This window comes from Quercus suber, unplaced genomic scaffold (assembly GCF_002906115.3).
Source record: "Quercus suber isolate HL8 unplaced genomic scaffold, Cork oak 2.0 scaffold_114, whole genome shotgun sequence".
In the NCBI taxonomy this organism is placed as follows: domain Eukaryota; kingdom Viridiplantae; phylum Streptophyta; class Magnoliopsida; order Fagales; family Fagaceae; genus Quercus; species Quercus suber.
Window position 1 is genome coordinate 1,349,423 of NW_027069579.1, and position 16,119 is coordinate 1,365,541.

At 35.5% G+C, this 16,119-nt stretch overlaps 2 protein-coding genes across 3 annotated transcripts; both read right to left on the minus strand.

Annotated features, from left to right (window-relative positions):
• Positions 1 to 1,902: 1,902 nt before the first annotated feature.
• On the minus strand, positions 1,903 to 10,179 carry LOC112001095 (uncharacterized). Of its 2 annotated transcripts, none has more exons than XM_065775569.1 (2): positions 9,829 to 10,179; positions 1,903 to 2,356 (listed from the first exon to the last, which is right to left on the minus strand). In XM_065775569.1, exons 1-2 carry the CDS (start codon positions 10,066 to 10,068, stop codon positions 2,237 to 2,239), a joined length of 360 nt encoding a protein of 119 aa, XP_065631641.1. In that variant the 5' UTR covers positions 10,069 to 10,179; the 3' UTR covers positions 1,903 to 2,236. The 2 variants fall into 2 exon arrangements, 1 of the variants encoding a protein (XP_065631641.1); XR_010629781.1 differs by lacking the exon at positions 9,829 to 10,179 and adding an exon at positions 4,214 to 7,839 and having other exon boundaries at positions 2,278 to 2,356.
• Positions 10,180 to 14,021: 3,842 nt separating this feature from the next.
• LOC112021032 (UPF0481 protein At3g47200) lies at positions 14,022 to 15,899 on the minus strand. Its single transcript, XM_065775543.1, is given in 3 exon segments — positions 14,022 to 14,749; positions 14,797 to 14,955; positions 15,461 to 15,899. Coding segments are annotated over 3 exon segments (1,326 nt in total).
• Between the last annotated feature and the right edge of the window lie 220 nt (positions 15,900 to 16,119).

Genomic DNA, 16,119 nt, shown 5'->3' on the forward strand with positions numbered 1-16,119 from the left:
AATAAAAATAAAATAAAAAACCCAAAACATCTCACTGCCGATCCTCCACCACCAAAGTTCGTGGGCGGCACTAACAAAAGATCGCCAGCGACATCAATGCCGGCCAATCACCACCACCACCAACATTCATTTGGATTCCTATTCTACTGTTTGATCTCCAAGGCTCTTAGGCTTTCAACTCCCATTTTTTTCATCTAGATTTGCAAATTCAAGCCACAAAGTGAAATGGGTCTCTCTGGAAGTTTGGCTCTTTACGATTTGTTGGGTGGACTAAAATGTTGGTTGGTCATTTTTCTGGTGGAGATCTTATGTAAACATTAGTGGGTTTTTGGTCTTTTGACTTGCTAAAACTTGTATGGGATTTGAAGAAGACAATGTCTTTGAAGAAGACAAGGAGGCAGTGGATATGGTTTACAGATTCGAAGAAGACAATGAGCTGGTTGTGTGGTCTGCTGGTAGAGGATAACTGCGTTGATGACGCCAAAGACCTCTTGTTAGTTCCGCTAGTGAGGATTTGTGAACTGGGTAGCAATGGGGTCTGTTGTTGGGTCTTGGATTTTTTTTTTCTTTTTAATATTTATTTTGAGCAACTGAAATAAAGAAATGCAAAAAATTACTAATTAATTAAATAAGTTGACAAGTGGCAAGTTTTTACTTGTGGGATATAGAGACGATACAAAAAAAGTGAGACAAAAGATTTAGACCTACAACAATGGAGCAGTTATGGTGCTGCAGAGACCAGCCTCCTCTTAGGGTGATCAACTACAGATGGCAGCCTCACTTATCACTGAAAGCCTTAACTTCAAACAAGATATTGGATATATATATATATATATATATATATTATTTTGAGCAACTGAAATAAGAAATGCAAAAGGGTAAAATTTAATTAAATAAGTGGCCATGTGTCAAGTTTTAATTTGTGAAGCATAAAGTGGTACAAGAAAAATGAGATAGAAGATTTGTGTCTCTAATAACAATCCCAAAGCTCACTCTGTTGGTTGCAATGAAAGATGTCAGTGCCATGTTCATCTTAAAATGATGAGGTGGTGGCGGCTTCCATTTCAATGGAATGAAGCTTGAGCCCGCTGATTTGTCTCTCCTCTCCATTGAACATTTCTATTACATCCATATAGCCACGAAAAATGTCTTCAGATCCAATGTGTGAAGTGTTTGCAACACTTTCCCCACCAGTTCAATGAAAAGCATATGCCAACTCAGTGAGAGCTTTTTGAACACCCCTGATTCTAACCAACATTTCTGAGCACTGGTACATTCCCAAAACGTATTAGTTCATTTATAATATCTCATAATACAAATGAGCACTAAAACAACCATTTTTATTAATTTCTGAAACACCTTGTCCTCGAAACCCATATTGATCCAAGCTGAGAACACCACCTCAAAGAAATTAGTCCAATTTTGAACAGGCCTCAAATGGATTCCAACGCACCCCACCATTAATCACCTCCATATATTCAAATTTCAAACATCATAGCATCTTTATTTGCAACTAGCTAGAATAGCTTAAGAAATAAAGGAACCAAATGACTAATACCACTCCAAGCATCATGCTAAAACCATCCCTACTTTATATCCAGCAAAACTATACAAAGAGTCCCACCCTGCACTGATGGCCTTCCCAACTTCCAACAACCCATGTGTTGTGTGGACAGAATTAGAAGGACGACTGTAACTTGCTATCCTCTGCAGAAAAGATGATTCATTCAAATCGACATGCAACTTTTTCAGTACTTACCTCCAAACATACTTCTACCCTCGCTGTCACCTAAATCCTAATTTTTTTAACCTGCGAAAACATTATTGGAGGGTGTAAACATATGGTTTTACACTGAATTGTTATAGAATATAAATCCAGATATTAACTCAATGTAATCAGTGGTAGCAAGCTTCTTATCATGGATTATCTAAGAAAAAGAAAAGGAAACTCAAGCATACAGGAAATTTCTCACCCATTTGTTCATCATGGACAAAGAGCACACAACATATTACTTCTGGTTTGAGAGAAGCAAGGACGGTTCTTAATAATAGAAAAATCTTCTGCTAGATTCTCTTTGAAAAGAAACAGAAAAGTGTAACCAGGAGTGTGCTTTTACGCATGCATGATATCCATTCTCTGTAAATGGATTTGTTTTCATTAAAAAACATAGACAATGATCTTCAAAGAAGATGGCCAGACAAAGCTACAATCATTCTCAGAAATAAAACTCGGCACCTAAAAATAACAATAATATTCCAATTTATGTATATGAGAAGTAACTTCTTCATCTCGTGCCCTTGGACGAACTCCAAGTCCAGTTCTTATATTTGCACCCACTTCCAGGAGGTCCTCCACCTATATAAGATGTGCAACATTGAGATCATTTTCAACAGTTTAAAATTAATAAATAAAAAAACCAAACACTCGCTTGGAACAAAGTTCTTCACTTTTAGGTATAGTGAGAGTTTAATTATTATGCCAATGTGCTCAAGTTCAAACGGTACAAGCGACCTAAGTTTCATAATCCCTATATAATTAGTGATAATGAGGTGGAAAAGATGCACAATGATTTATTGATCAATTATCATAGCTGATAAATTGTTGAACTCATAGTAGCAATTTGTCTGCCAAAAGAATATCAGCTTAGTATAGGATGATAAAATTAGAATTTTAGGTGACAGCATAGACGGTTGGAAGTATGTTTGGAGATAAGAACTGAAAAGGTACAACTTTAGGGTGACAAAAAGAGGTAAAAGTACTTGACTCTAACTGCATGGAGGTTGGAAGAAGAAAAAGAGAAAAGGAAAAAGAAATAACAATTTAAAAGACATCTACCAAAAGAAAGAGAATATATTTTTACATCCAAAATTTAACTCAAAGCAATGAAGCCAAGGTATAATTGAAACACAATCCCTTCCAAGTAATGACACACCAACGAAGTGTAGCACATTTTGTATATATGGCCGAGAGGGCATAACTCCAGTTAAGAGGTAGAAAATTCGGAACCAATCAAAGGTAAAATAGAGCTCACACCATCACTCGTGTTGGAAAACTTTTCAAGCAATAATGTTCTCATTACACCCCAGCTAAAATCATTCATACATGAAAAAAAATCAAGTTTTGGGAAAGCACTCAACTCAGCTTCAAATAACAAGTTCAATGACTCACTCTGTTACCATCATCACCAGATACTGGTTAACAATAAAATAGATCAAACAATAGGTAGACACTAAACAAAGAAATTCTATTTCCAGATAATATGTGGAAAGAATATCTGTTTTGTTCAATGCTTATCCTGCATGGGCAAGTTACCTCCAGAACACACTGCCAGCCTTTTTCAACTAAAGCCTGTGATTAATAAACACTTTTTGCAACTAACAGAAGACCAAAATCACATCAAATATTTTTCTTTTTCCTCTTTCAATTTATTTAATGATCAACAAACTCAAATTAAACAGTGTTGACAAATGAACAGACAAGTTCATTTAATTTTGTTCTCAGGCTGTGTTTCTACGGATCCATCCTCTAGAGTTCTTAAGGGAACTTCACCATAAAATTTCTGAAATCCTATCCATCCATATTGAAATAAGTGAACTAAATTTCGTCATGTCAAACATTGACTATCACCATTTAAATTATTGATGATGTGGCAAACAAAATCTAGCCCGCCCATTTCAAAATAGATATAAAAAGATTTTGTGAAGGGTAAAACATAGGTACATTACGTTTCCCCATAAATTAAAACACATTAGACTAGTTATGCTTCGTTAGTCAATACAGTCTTGTGTTTGAATTTAATTGAGGAACCTAATGTAGTGTACATAAGTAACTGTATCTAAGTTTTGCCGTTTTACGAAACCTATTATTGAATTACCTAAGGACTCCGAAGCATCCTAATCCGGGTTTCTATCATATGAATTTTGAAGGAGACACATTGAAGATTGTTTAAGACCCATCTTACACAAGCAGTAAAGTAAATCTGCAGATAACATATTCAATCATGTCAGATGAACTACAAAAAGAGACACACAGTTTAAGCAATGACCTGTACTCCTTAGTTCTTCGTAATGAAAATAGTTTATGTTGTTCTTTCTTTCTCATAAATAGTACATGAATTATTTACTTAAGTTGTTCGACACTATTTCACAGCCTTGACTTGATATTGGAAAGACTAAAAAGCCCCTAAAATGCCAGAGAGAGAGAGAAGCGGACCTTGTGGATGCCGGAAACGTGGAGGCCGGAAACGGCGGCGGTGGCGGTGGCGCCGACGAAGAGGGAGGCGACGGAGAAGGCTTTGAAAGGCATGAAGTGGGAGTCGCCGGCGTGGCCTCTTTTGAAGGAAGATATGGCCCACCCCAACTGGGCAGCACTAGCTAGGGCCCACCAGATGTGGCTGTAGTTCCCAGTCCCAGTCCCAGTCACACCAACACCACCGGCACCGCCGCCTTCGTTCTCCTCCATCTGCGATCCAACTTCAACTTTGGCCTCTCCAGCTTTAGCTCTTGCAGTTGCAGTCTTGCTCTTCCCACTTTCTTTTCAGTCTATCTAAATTTTGTTGTACATTCTTTGATTTCCCTTTCTTTGTATGGGCTTTACTTGGGCTTTATAACTGTTGGGGGATGGGGTCTGTCTTTTTGTTGGGTTTTCAACCGGGTGTTAATGGGCTTTACGTAGATGAATTAATGTGTGGGTATGATAATGACACCATTTACATTATAAAACAACCAGCCCATTAATTCAGCCCCCCACACCCCCCCCAAAAAAAAAACCAGCCTATTAACTCACAAATGTACCTAAAACCCATCAACCCCATTGATTAAAAATTGTACTATCTAATTTTGCCTAAATTTCAATTCTGTTGTGTAATTTCAAATTCGTTTAATTCAGTCAGCTCTCTCTAAAACAACGTAGTCTTGTGTTTTTCTTTTTCCTCCTTTCCCTCTCTCTTCATTTCACCCCCAATTTTAAGGAAAGAACTCATGGGCCAAAGCATTCTTTGCATCATTGTCTATTTGTAAGAGTTCATATTTCATTCTTATTTCATAAGGAATAATCTTTTCTTCCACTCTAAGGAATAGTTTTTTTTTTCCACACCAAGGAAACCAAAAAAAAAAAAAAAAACCATTTTAGTTTTTCTTTCTTTAACAGAAAAACCAATTAGCTTTTCAAGTCACAATAGGAATTTAAGGCATTTCACAAAAATCTCCACTCTAACTCAAATTCTATCACCATTTTTTTTTTATTCCTTTTGAGATAGCTCCAACTTAATCAAAGCAGACTTTTTCTTGAAAAAAAAAAAAAAAAAATCACTACTTACGCCGCTTAACCCATACTCATGTACACTTGGACTGCAAACTTGTACCGAATATAATCTTCTCTCAAATTCCATAAGGACCTACCGGTCCTAGATATCTCATAATTCACACAAGAAATAATCCAATAAATCAACTAAGCTTTGATACCACTTGTTGAATCCTAATCTAGTCTTACTAGAATTAATAAATTCTACTAACAAATTTAATCAATCAAAAACTTTATCACAACAATTACCGTATCAAGATATTAATCACACACACAATCACAGATTTAGGAAAATCATTTATTCTCAAAAGGAAAAACCATAGGACAAACTCTAAATAAATTCACTATTATAAAATAAATTACAATATCTTTTTAAGATTATGCCTAACTTGAGATCTACGCTAAATACAATGCATCTTCTCTTTAGAAAATAATTGAACTCACCTAAGATTTTCACTCGCCTAGGATACAACTACTTTTATATATGGATGTAGCACCCCAAAAATATTTCCCTAGAGAAAACCTAAAATTAATTTTCCTTTCTTTTGGTTTCATGCTCAATTTTAAGATTGTCTCCTCTTCCCACAGGGGCCCTTGGGCCAAAGTTATCAAATCATTTGCTACACACTATCTATTTATAAGACTTTAATTCCTAAACATGGTAGACAAGCAAAAATACATTATGTCTTTGACAAGGAAGAGGCTTACATTCTATTCCAAGAAATAGCCGCCTTTCCTTCCACACAAAGGAAACCCAAAAAATAACCAAATTAATATTTCCTTTTTTCAAGTAGAAAACTGAATTAGTTTTCTAAGTCACAATAAGAATTTGAGGCAATTTCTCAACAAGTGCAGCCCTATAAAAGTTTAGGAAGTCTAATTGCATTTTACACCTGAATTTAATAGTTTCTTTTTTTTAAATGTTGAATATAATTTAAATTTGGGTTAACTATAGAAATTCACCCTAAACCATTGGGGTACTTGTTTGCAACACAAACTATAAAAGCTCATGATCAATTCCCTAATAGAAACAAACCTGACTATTTGTACCCCACAGTTCATCTGGATGTTAACTTTAGCAGTCACATGCCTTGAATGTGTTTATTAGAAAATGAGATGACAACCTTTTTACATTTAGATTACCAAATTGTCAACCTACTATTATTTATCCTTAATCTTAATCTAATAGTAATGTAGAGTGCACACCTGAACTCTTAAATTCAATCTAAAAAAAGGTTCACACTAATCAACAAGCTTTAGGCTGAAGGCTAACATGAAATCGATGAGGCTAAAACACAACGAGGTACAATGGGTATTTTAGAGATTTTAAGGTTACTTAATTTCATATTAGAGATTTATGAGGTGCTTGGTTATTTTAGAGGTATGGGAGGTGGATTTCAGTCACTTTAAAAGTTTTTTTTAGGGTAATTGGTTCATTTTGGATGTTTCACGTGCGGGAGGTGGAGTAATATTTTGATCATTTTGGAGGTTTTGAGAGTATTATGGTTATTTTGGAGACATTTGGGTGGGAATTTTAGTCAATTTGGGAGTTTCAAGTTAATTTTGGTGATTTAGAGAGATGGTACTTTTGGCCACTTTGGACATTTTGAGGGTATTTTGGTTAAATTTAGATTTGGTAGGCATCTTGGTCAATTTGAAGAGTTTAGACTTTAGAGGTAGTTTTGCCATTTTGGAGATTTTAGGGGCATTTAAACCACTTTTGGAGGTATTTGGGATATTCAGTCAATTTAGAGGTCTTAAGGGAATTTTGGAGGTTTCGATGCTATTTTTGGAAGCATTTGGATATTTTGATCATTTTAGAGAATTTAGATTTTTTTTTTTTTATACAAAATAAAATTTCTACTCTAGCCAGGGACGAACCTTGGATTTCAAGCCGGGGGGGGCCAGAGATACTCGAATTTTTTTTTTTCCAAATATGCATTCATATAGTATTAATAAACTATCAACCAAGACAAATACTCAAAAATCATTGTATCTTAATATATTAAGATACAATCATCTACCAACAAAAACAAAAGACAAGAAATACTATTGTTTCTTAATAATTCGACACTCTTTCAAATCTTCAAAATCATCTATGATTAAATCTAAACTAAATGTTGAAGCTATATCATTTTTAATGTATAACATCAAAAAGTCAGCCAAAAAATCATTTTCCATTTTGTTTCAAAGGACACTATCGACACTATGATTTTATTATGCACTACCGACAAACACTTTACCATTTTAATTCCTTGAAAGTTGAATCACTTTTCCTATTGTTGTGACTTGTCCCTATTTTATTACCCAACTACCACACAACAAATAGTCAAACTTTGATATTTTCTCAAATCTCTGGAGACTCTACACTCTCTCTCTTTTCTATATAATATAAGAGAGATAGTCACAAACAAACACAGAGTCACAATTCACAAAGACAGTCACAAAGCCAAAAAGCCAAAAAAAATAACATAAGCACAGATTCACTAAAACACAAACACCACAAGCATAGATTTTGAGATTTTGAAGGATAGATTAAATACTTGAGTCAGTTGAGTGTGAAATGTGAAGGCTGGAGCAGATCAAAGCCAGCAGCGGCGTCACGGCGAGATGGGTGTCACGTGGGTCTGCAAGATGGTGTCACTTTTCCTATTGTTAGTCCCCCCTCCCTATTACTCTTTTCTAGTGATTAGCAATAAGATCTTCAAACATTGTCAAATGAAAAATTATTATCCATTACAAACAGCCAAACAACAAATGAAGCAAGTTTCATAATCCCTATATAATTAGTGACAATGAGGTGGAAAAGATGCACAATGATTTACTGATCAATTATCATAGCTGATAAATTGTTGAACTCATGGTAGCAATTTGTCTGCCAAAAAAATATCAGCTTAGTATAGAATAAAAAATTAGGATTTTAGGTGACATCATAGAGGGTTTGAAGTATGTTTGGAGATGAGAATAGAAAAAGTAGAAATTTAGGGTGACAAAAAGAGGCAAAAGTACTTGACTTAACTGCCAGGAGGTTGGAAGAAGAAAAAGAGAAGAGATAAAAGAAATAAAATTTTAAAAGATTATCTCTAACATCTGCAAAAAGAAAGAGAACATCTTTTTACACCCAAAATTTAACTCAATGCAATGGAGCCAAGATATAATTGAAACACAATCCCTTCCAAGTAATGACACACCAACGAAGTATAGCTCAGTTTTTATATACAGCCAAGAGGGCATAATTCCAGTTAGGAGGTTCAAAATTCAGAACCAATAAAGGTAAAATAGAGCTCACATGTGTTGGAAAACTTTTCAAGCATTAATGCTCTCAGTACACCCCAGCTAAAATCACTCATATTTGAAAAAAAAAAAATCAAGTTGGGGGAAAGGACTCAACTCAACTTCAAATAACAAATTAGATGACTCATACTGTTACCATCATCACCAGATACTGGTTAACAACTAAATATATCAAACAATAGTAGACACTAAACAAAGAAATTCTATTTCCAGAAAATATGAGTAAAGAATATCTGTTTTGTTCAATGCTTATCATGACATGGGCAAGTTACCACCAGGACGCACTGCCAACCTTTTTTAACTATAGCCAAAAAAAGGACTAGAACCCTAGAAGTTACCTGTGATTGATAAACACTTATTGGAACTAACAGAAGACCAAAATCACATCAAATGTTTTTATTTTTCCTCTTTCATTTTATTTAATGATCAACATACTCAAATTAAACAGTGTCGACAAATGAACAGACAAGTTCATTTAATTTTGTTCTCAGGCTGTGTTTCTACGGATCCATCCTCTAGAGTTCTTAAGGGAACTTCACCAAAAAAATTTTGAAATCCTATCCATCCATATTGAAATAAGTGAACTAAATTTCGTCACGTCAGCAACATTTAAACAAACGTTGACTATCACCATTTTGGTTCAATTTAAAGTATTGATGATGTGGCAAACAAAATCTAACCCGCCCATTTCAAAATAGATATAAAAAGATTTTGTGAAGGGTAAAACATAGGTGCATTACATTTCCCAATTATATTAAAACACATTAGAGTAGTTATGCTTCATTAGTCAATACAGCCTTGTGTTTGAATTTAATTGAGGGACCTAGTGCAGTGTACATAAGTAACTGTACCTAAGTTTCGCCCTTTTACAAAACCTATCATTGAATTACGTAAGGACTCCGAAGCATCCTAATCCAGTTTTCTATCATATGAATTTTGAAGGAGACACATAGAAGATTGTTTAAGACCCATCTTACACAAGTAGTAAAGTAAATATGCAGATAACATATTCAATCATGTCAGATGAACTACAAAAAAAAAAAGACACACAGTTTAAGTAACGACCAATACCCCTTAGTTCTTCGTAATGAAAATAGTTTATGCTGTTCTTTTTTTCTCATAAATAGTACATGAATTATTTACTTAAGTTGTTCCACACTATTTCACAGCCTTGACTTGATATGGAAAAGACTAAAAAGCCCCTAAAATGCCAGAGAGAGAGAGAAGCGGACCTTGTGGATGCCGGAGAAGTGGAAGACGGAAACGGTGGCGGTGGCGGTGGAGCCGACGAAGAGGGAGGCGACGGAGAAGGCTTTGAAAGGCATGAAGTGGGAGTCACCGGCGTGGCCTCTTTTGAAGGAAGATATGGCCCACCCCAACTGGGCAGCACTAGCTAGGGCCCACCAGATGTGGCTGTAGGTCCTAGTCCCAGTCCCACCACCACCAGCACCGCCGCCTTCGTTCTCCCCCATCTGCGATCCAACTTCAACTTTGGCCTCTCCAGCTTTAGCTCTTGCAGTTGCAGTCTTGCTGTTCCCACTTTCTTTTCAGTCTATCTAAATTTTGTGTTGTACATTCTTTGATTTCCCTTTCTTTGTATGGGCTTTACACCTGTTGGGGGATGGGGTCTGTCTTTTTGTTGGGTTTTCAACCGGGTGTTAATGGGCTTTACATAGATGAATTAATGTGTGGGTATGATAATGACACCATCTACATTATAAAACAACCAGCGCATTAATTCAGCCCCAAAAAAAAAAAAAAAAAACAACCAGCCCATTAACTCACAAAAGTACCTTAATCAACCCCATCGATTAAAAATAGCACTATCTAATTTTGCCTAAATTTCAATTCTTTTGTGCAATTTCAAATTCGTTTAATTCAGTCAGCTCTCTCTAAAACAATGTAGTCTTGTGTTTTTCTTTTTCCACCTTTTCTTCTCTCTTCATTTCACCCTCAATTTTAGGAATGGCAACGGGTCGGGTTCGGGCCGAGTTTTTCCATATTCGAACCCGACCCACAGGGCAAAATCCATGGCCCGAACCCGGCTCGTTTAGGGTACCGGGTTTTTTTCCGGGGCCTAGACCCGCCCCAGCTGGGCTCCACGGGCCCCGCGGGCCCCGTTTAGGGATTGGGCCCAATTTGTGGCCCAACCCAAAAAATTAAGGCCAAATTTATTTTTGCCTACGTTAAGCCTGCACCGCCTAATCTGTGGCCCAATCCGACTAATCTTATTAATTTAAATTTAAAAAAAAATACAAGCACAAACACAAACATCAACAGCAACACAAATACACGGCAACACAAATACAACAACAGCAACAGCAACACAAATACAAATCAATCAACATTGAAGCATCAGTCTTACTGAAATGAGATTTTTAGACAATAAATAATAAATAAACATAAAAAATGAAGAACCCAAAAACAAAAACTATTAAGAGGAAATGAACCCACAAAAAAATGAAGAACTCAGACAGTAGCTTCATCAGCGGTGGTTTCAGCAATCTTAGCCTGACCTCACAAGATTCGTGCTCCTTCGTGACAAACGGCGACCACCACGAGATCCATGCACCTCCACGACAAACGACAACCACCATGAGATCCGTGCTCCTTCACGAGGGTGAGAGTGAGGCAGTGAGGGGCGAATAAGATGTGAGTGAGAGTCAGTGAGGGTGAGGTGAGACTTGAGAGAGGTGGCTGAGTTGAGAGTTGAGAGAAAAATGAGTTTTAGTGTCGAACTGAGGCTGAAATGAGGGAGGATGAAATGAGGGAGGGAGGCTAAAGAAAATGAAATGAGGGATTACGGATTAGGGTTAGATAGGTTTATATATATAGAGAGAGGGTATTTTTGTAATTTAGGGAACTAGGTTTTTAAACGGGCCGGGTCTCGGGTCAGGTCTCGGGTTTTTTTATAAAACCCGGACCCGACCCGGACTTGCTTCGGGTTTTTTTTTTTTTTAAACCCATACCCGACCCTATTCCTAATCGAACTGGGTAAAACCCAGCCCATTAGGGTCGGGCCGGGCTGGGCAAAAATTGCCATCCCTACTCAATTTTAAGGAAAGAACTCCTGGCCAAAACATTCTTTGCATCATTGTCTATTTGTAAGACTTCCTATTTCATTACTTATTTGATAAGGAATAATCTTTTCTTCCACCCTAAGGAATAGTTTTTTCTTTCCACACCCAAAAAAAAAAAAAACCAATTAACTTTTCAAGCCACAATAGGAATTTAAGGCATTTCACAAAAATCTCCACTTTAACTCAAATTCTATCACCATTTTTTTTTTCCTTTTGAGATAGCTCCAACTTAATCAAAGCAAACTTTTTTTTTTTTTTGAAAATGTAGCTTAACCCATACTCACGTACACTTGGACTACAAACTTGTACTGAATATAATCTTCTCTCAAATTCCATCTAGACCTACCGGTCCTAGATATCTCATAATTCACACAAGAAATAATCCAATAAATCAATTAAGCTCTGATACCACTTGTTGAATCCTAATCTAATTTTACTTGAATTAATAAATTTAACTAACAAATTTAATCAATCAAAAACTTTATCAAATTGGCCAAAAGTGAATATGGGCAAAGGAGTAAATTCATAAAATCTTTTTAATAAAAAATTGGAAATATTTAATATCTTGTTTGCTGAAATATATAAAATATAAATTTTCAATATAATTAATCTGGTTTAATAACAAAAATCCACTATAAACTATGAGGTTACATGTACAATGCAATAGAGAATAAAAAATTGCAATCATCGCCCAAATTGTAACAAACCGAACAATTTTTACCCCATAATTCATCTGCACGTTAGCTTTAAAAATTATTTTCTTTGCATTTGACTCTCAAAAAAAGATATGACAAAATTACCCTTTCACTTAGATTACTAAACTCTAGACCCCCAAAGACCCATAGTCCCATATCCACAATATGAAAAACCATTAGACACAACAATCAACAAGCTTAGGTTGGAGGCAAACATAAAATTGGTAAGACTAATGCACAAGCTACAGTGGGTAATTTGGAGATTTTATGGGTATTTTTGTTATTTTATAGGTTGGAGGGTATTATGGTCATTTTTGTTGGGGGGTATATTTTGGTTATTTTGAAGGTTTTGAGAGTATGCTAGTGATTTTGGAGACATTTATTGTCTCTTGTTCAATTTAGGGCGTTTCAAGTAAATTTTGGTCATTTTATAAGTTTTGTGAGCATTTTGATCATTTTTAGATTCTATGAGTATCTTGGGCAGCTTGAAGGTTTATGAAGGTACTTTGCAATTTTGAAGAGTTTAGATGTCTTTTGTTATTTGGGAGATTTTTGGATATTTTGGTCAATTTAGAGATATTGTTGGTATTTCAGTAATTTTGGAGGTTTTGGGAAGTATTTTGGTCATTTTCAATGTGTTTAAAATTTTTGGAGGTTTTAAGCGTATTGTAGTCATATTAGAGACTTTAGGAGTATTTCGTTCAATTTGGAGGATTTCTTGTGTATTTTGTTCATTTTGGAGGTTTCAGTGATGTTATTGGTAATTTTGTAGGCTTTTAACGAGTATTCTGGTCATTTTCTAAATTTGGAAGGGCATTTTGGATGTTTTAGGAGTATTTTAGTCAAATGGAGAGTTAAGAGATATTTTTGCCAATTTAGAGATTTTGGAGTATTTTTCTTATTTTAAAGGTATTAAGGATATTCAATAGTTAAAGATGTTTTAGTGGTATTTTGGAGGTTTTGATGTGTGTAATAACACTAAAATTGTGAGTCTAACTCATGATTTCAAAATTGAAAACCATAGTCAAACTCACAATTTTAGTGTTACTTGACACTTGTGTGTATACACACTAGTGTGTAATAAGTTTTACTCTTTATGTGATTATGTCATTTTGTTCGATGATAATTTTGTAATTACAAGTTATGACATGGACATTGTTTTGTTCATTTAAATAAATTATTACTACATTGTATAAGATTATCACCATCTCATGAGATAATCACATTACAATAAAGTTGTTATTGTAATGTGAATCTCTTGGTAATTTTATCTTGTCATGTACATATAAACGAACCAAACGCTGTAGTATACTAGTATGTCATCACATATCATTAATGTTATGGTAATGGTCGCAACATTCCACGAATCAAACATCCCAACAAAGTTTTGGAGCAAAACAGCAAGAAATGAATATTAGCTTTACATGTCATAAGATTTCATTCTGATCACATATCATAGAGCTATATTTGCTGAAATACAGACTCCTCCAGTCCATGCTGTTGAAACGACATCACAAACTTACAACATGAATACATTTGGTATACTCTAGAAGCAAAGCATTATTACAAAGTGTAGATGCATCTAAAGCAACCAGAAGCAGAGCACTCCAACTCCAAGTCTCCAACAAACACTGAACCAACCACAAATTTTTAACGGTGAATGATAGAAGGGGTGACGAAGTTCCAGATAGTGAAAAACAGGACCACAATTGCAACAACAGTTGTGGCGCCCCTCCAAAAATCACGGAAATATAGATTTGTAAAGGATGCCATGAGTTTGCTCCAACAGCTGCTATAGTGCCCGCGAATTTGTTCACTGAGTTCATAGTAACAGGAATGATTGCCTTCCACAATTTGGTGACAAAGTTTGTTGATCAAAGTTACCACTGCCTCATTGTTTCCTAGCCAGTTAACGAGAATCTTTTTCTCAACAAGCAGATCCACATCTTATGCAGTGTCAATAAGATGATCTAATAGCACAATATAATTACAGATGATAGTTTCCTGTGGACAATGACACTGCTCAAAGGCCGTGAGGTTTCTGATAACACATTCAGTTGCATCCCCTACTATAAAGGATTGGAGTTCCAAGTCAGGTTGCATGTTCTGCAAGCATTTGAGGCATGGAAAGCAACTCAAGATCCATGACAAATTTAAACACGGGCATTTTCTAATGTCAAGCAAGCGTCTATTTTTTACTTTTCTGAATTCCACTCCTGCCTCAGCTAACTTTGTTGCACAAGGTAGACGTCTAATACTTTTTCCAAATTTCCATTTTGGTGGAAGAAGAAAATATCTTAGGAAATCAGTTAAATGTCTGACTTGCTTCCCCTCCAATATATTCTGGTAATCATCAAAAGAGCAATTTAAACCGGAATCTTCGCAAAAATGTTTGAAGTAATCAACAACAAACTTATGAAAGGACTTGTCCTCATTTTCTTGAACATTAATATAAGAAGGTCTTGGTAGGCAGAATTATATAATTCCTTTAGAACAAAAAATGGAACCTGGTTCTCAAGTAATAACAAGTCCTGCAAAATATTATAGCTTAGCCAAGGTTTTTCCTTCTTTTGGACATGATCAGCTTCTTCTGGGTTTTCCGATTCTCGATTGTCTTCTTCTCGGTTTCTGTTAAGCAGTAGTTATCTTGTATATAGTAGATTTGTACTTGTATTTTGTATTTTGTACATAGGAGTGTTAAGCTGCAATAGCATAGTGTAGCATAGTGTTAAAACGGTTTGTCGTTTACACTGTAAAGGTTAGTCAATTAGGAGGTTAGTTAGTTTGTTACACTTCTTAGCCACGTGTCTCTACTGTATTGGCTGGATCAATAGTTTGTTAATTCTGTTACTTTTCCCGCTGCTCCGTTCTCATTATATAAGAGACAGAGCTTGATAATTATACACATACGAATTCATTCACAAGCTTTACAGTTTCCACATACACTCTGTGATTTTCATTTCTCCATTTTTAAACCTGGAGCTTGTGTGTGATTTCAACAGTTTCTCCGTACTTTTTGCAATTAAACAGACATAAATCCCTTACCCACCATGCACATTCGAAGTAGGAAGTGCCATTTGAGGGCGAACTCTTCCGTGAGTTTTCCTTAGTCCTCAACAAGTGCTCAATGATAAAAATAGAATCCAAAAGAATCAATTTTATGAATTCTTTACTGTTGATGTTATGGAACATCTCTGCATAACAATGACGGATAAGTACTTCATTTTCTACAATGTATTTTGCAAGATCCTTTTGGTCCTTTTTAGTCCGATATAAGGCTTCCTTGAAATATCTCAATTTCAACTGTTCCATCTTCTTCAACTTTTTTTCATGGTGATGAAAAGGGCCTGTTGAAATCAGCATTGGAGTGTAGGCTTCTTTATTTACTTTGTGGAGTTTTTCGGGAACCCTGTAGATACAACAATCGGGCTGCTCATCAGGGTCCAGGTCTATGGCTATTGGCACGTCTACAATAATATCATCACACTCTTCAATCTCAACCTCGATGCAGGGTTTCATGAGTTTCATCTTTGTACGGCCAGCATATAATCACAAAGTAGCTACCTTCCAACAACAATAAATATACTAAGATTTAAAACTAAATTAGTATACTTAGAATCTATTTAGTTTCGATACAAAATAATTATTTCTCAATACATTACAACTTAATCACCTAGTAAAATAGAGCTTGATGTTATTTTGAATCCCAAGAATTATTTATAATCGATTGGGTTATAAATTTTCGTTC

Bases quoted from the DNA above. Each gene is read 5' to 3' on its own strand.
- LOC112001095 (XM_065775569.1), bottom strand. From the start codon at position 10,068: ATGGGGGAGAACGAAGGCGGCGGTGCTGGTGGTGGTGGGACTGGGACT. The intron at 2,357-9,828 runs GTCCGCTTCTCT...CATCTTATATAG, and splicing joins ACTTCTCCGGCATCCACAAG to GTGGAGGACCTCCTGGAAGT.